The sequence below is a fragment of the Bison bison genome, unplaced genomic scaffold (genome assembly GCF_000754665.1).
Source record: "Bison bison bison isolate TAMUID 2011002044 unplaced genomic scaffold, Bison_UMD1.0 scf7180017864379, whole genome shotgun sequence".
In the NCBI taxonomy this organism is placed as follows: domain Eukaryota; kingdom Metazoa; phylum Chordata; class Mammalia; order Artiodactyla; family Bovidae; genus Bison; species Bison bison.
In genome coordinates this window covers 2,137,681-2,140,494 of record NW_011494951.1, presented here as the reverse complement: position 1 = coordinate 2,140,494, position 2,814 = coordinate 2,137,681, and the positions used below count along the sequence as shown (strand labels likewise).

The following is a 2,814-nucleotide window of genomic DNA, read 5'->3' as shown; positions in this document are numbered from 1 at the left end:
TTCACTCTCCACTTTCACTTTCATCAAGAGGCTTTTTAGTTCCTCTTCACTTTCTGCCATAAGGGTGGTGTCATCTGCATATCTGAGGTTATTGATATTTCTCCAGGATGATCCCTTACAGGAGTATTTAACTTTAAAAAAGAAACTATTTATATCAAGGTATACAAGTATACGCGCTACTTTGCTACATTTTGTTGGTCTTTACATTTTACTTCGCTGTAAGGAAACAAGCAAGTCATCTTTGCCCCCTATAACCAGCATTCGATACGTGACACTCTTCTCAGCGTTACTGGCTTTCAGAAACGGGGTGTGGAGGATCACACCTTTTCTAATGGAGTCTCTTAAATCTAAAAAGGTAAAATAGTTGCCCACGGTCTTCCGAGAACATAGTATGTCCTAAGAAAGACTTCTCATCCAAGATAATATCAAGGGGAAAATTATTACAGTAAATCATATACAATATGTATCATGTAACCCACTTATGTTGGAGAAGGCAATGGCACCCCACTCCAGTACTCTTGCCTGGAAAATCCCAAGGACGGAGGAGCCTGGTAGGCTGCCGTCTATGGGGTTGCACAGAGTCGGACACGACTGAGCGACTGAACTGAACCCACTTATGTAAAACTGTGTAAATCCACAACAATCAGTATATACATATGGGCATAATGTAATAATGTTCATCAAAATATAAACAAATACTGTCTCTGGGCTGGGATTCCAAATAAGGTTTACTTTCTTTGTTGTTTTTCCTTATAGTTGTGTGATGAATGGCTATTATTTTTACAAAAGGAATCAAGTTGCTTTTCAAAGAAAAATTTTTCTCCAAATTTATCTTTTTTAGCTTTAATTGTATTTAACGTTCATGTGACATCCTTTTCCTTTTCTTTATTACTATCCATTTGTCTGTGGAAATATTAAAACAACACTCACCAAACTATCACCAATCCTGCCTGGTATAATCAGTTTCAGAGTTCTAGTTTTTAGAAGTTTTCTTTTTTCATTCGCCATTAATTGAAGTAAAAACAGTTTTTCCAAATGAAAAATGGCTTTTCTCTCTTTCCCTAATTTTTTTTAAATTATTTTATATCAGAGTATAGCTGATATTGCTATAGTTTCAGGCGGACAGCCAAGGGCCTCAGCCAGACGTACCCATTCTCCTCCAAACTCCCCTCCCATCCAGGCTGCCACGTAACACTGAGCAGAGTTCCCTGTGCTGTACAGTAGGACCTTGCAGGTGATCCATTTTACAAGCAGTGTGTATACCAAACTCCTTAACGATCCCTTCCCTTCATCCTTCCCGGCTGGTAACCATGAATTCCTTCTCTACGTCTGTGACTCTGTTTCCGTTTTGTGAATAAGTTCATTTCTGTCATTTCTTTTTAGGTTCCCGGATGTCACAGGTCTTTCCCTAATCTTAACAGCTAGGTTCATCACCGCCAGCTAGCGCCCCAACACCTAAGGAAGCTGTACCCATGTGGCACCAGTCTCTTTGCCGCACCGGTCTCACATGCCTGACATCTTTGTCTCCCCAGTACACTGAACTATGAGCTGGATGCTCGTAAATACTTGTTACACAGACTAAAAAAGAAGCAATCATTACTCCAGGAGGTGCCACTTGCAGAAAGGAAGGAGCAGGAGAAGGAAGAGAGGGAGGTCGGAAGAAGGGAGCTCAGATTCTAAGGGCAGAGGGGAAGGGTGGCAGGCCCAGTCTCGCTCGCTCTGCTTTCCCGCCTTCCCGTTCACTCTCACTCCTCTGCGACCATGTCTATTAGTCTGCAGGCTGTTGGCCTCTTGCCCTCCCTTGTCTTGACCTGCCTTTGCCAGGTCAGTCACTGTCACTGGGAAGACTTGTCCTATGCTGGGCAGGTTCTCACTCCTGCAGCTTGAAAGACAAACAGGCCAGCAGACACCTTAAGGAACCTGATGAGGATAAGGTAGCCGAAGAGGCCTGGGCACACAGGTAACTGAGGTGGTTAGGGTTACAGAGTACTGCACAAAAAGTAAACAAAACTATTTCCTTCTCAAAACAAACAAACAAACAAACAAACCCCCAACCAACCAAACAGGAGCCACAGCATCACCCAGAATCTGAAGAGAGTGGGTGTTTTCCTTTGGTTTTCTCTTCTCTGTCCTCATCTGTTGTCTTGAAAGTTTAAAAGAAACTCCGGGGCCGCGGGCACCGGTGTCCTTTCTCTGCTGGACAACAGGCCTGACAGCCGCCTGCCCCAGAGCCTCCCAACTCATGGTCCGTCCTTCTGTGACCTCATTCCCTGCCTGGTTCCGTGTGCCACTCTGTGACTTAATCGAGGTAAGATCTGTTTCAGCACACAAGCTCCAGAGGCCCCGCAGGCTCGTTCCTTTGCAGATAACTCGGGGGCGTGGGGGTGGTTTTAGGGCTGAGGTCTCAGCAGATCACCCTTGTGCCTACTTTTCCAGAGACTGCTTTTCCCTCTGACCCCTGGAGAGCCTTCAAAGATCGCCTCTCTGGGCGCCTCGCGGCTGTTCTAGCGCGTGTGTGCGGCCCGCTGGGCCCCCGCGCGCGCCATGGACCGCAGAGCTCCTCCAACTGCGCCGGAGCTGCCCGAGCGGCTGCCGGCTGAGGAGAAGCACCTGCTGAGCAGCCTGGCCGCGGCAGACACCTTGGCCCGAGTCCTGCGGCCCTGCTACGGGCCCCAGGGGCGGCAGAAGCTCCTGGTCACCGCCAAAGGAGACACTGTGCTCACGGGGCACGCCGCGGCCATCCTGCGGGGGCTGGAGCTGGAGCACCCGGCCGCCCGGCTGCTACGGGAGGCGGCGCAGGGCCAGGCGGAGCAG

At 48.3% G+C, this 2,814-nt stretch overlaps 1 protein-coding gene across 1 annotated transcript in view; it reads left to right on the top strand.

Moving 5' to 3' along the window:
* Positions 1 to 2,476: 2,476 nt before the first annotated feature.
* Positions 2,477 to 2,814, top strand: part of CCT8L2 (chaperonin containing TCP1, subunit 8 (theta)-like 2) — a 1,808-nt gene continuing 1,470 nt past the window's right edge. Inside the window, exon 1 of the mRNA XM_010857353.1 lies at positions 2,477 to 2,805. Coding sequence (XP_010855655.1) covers positions 2,545 to 2,805 — 261 coding nt within the window. The 5' untranslated portion in view covers positions 2,477 to 2,544. The remainder of the gene's footprint in view (positions 2,806 to 2,814) is intronic.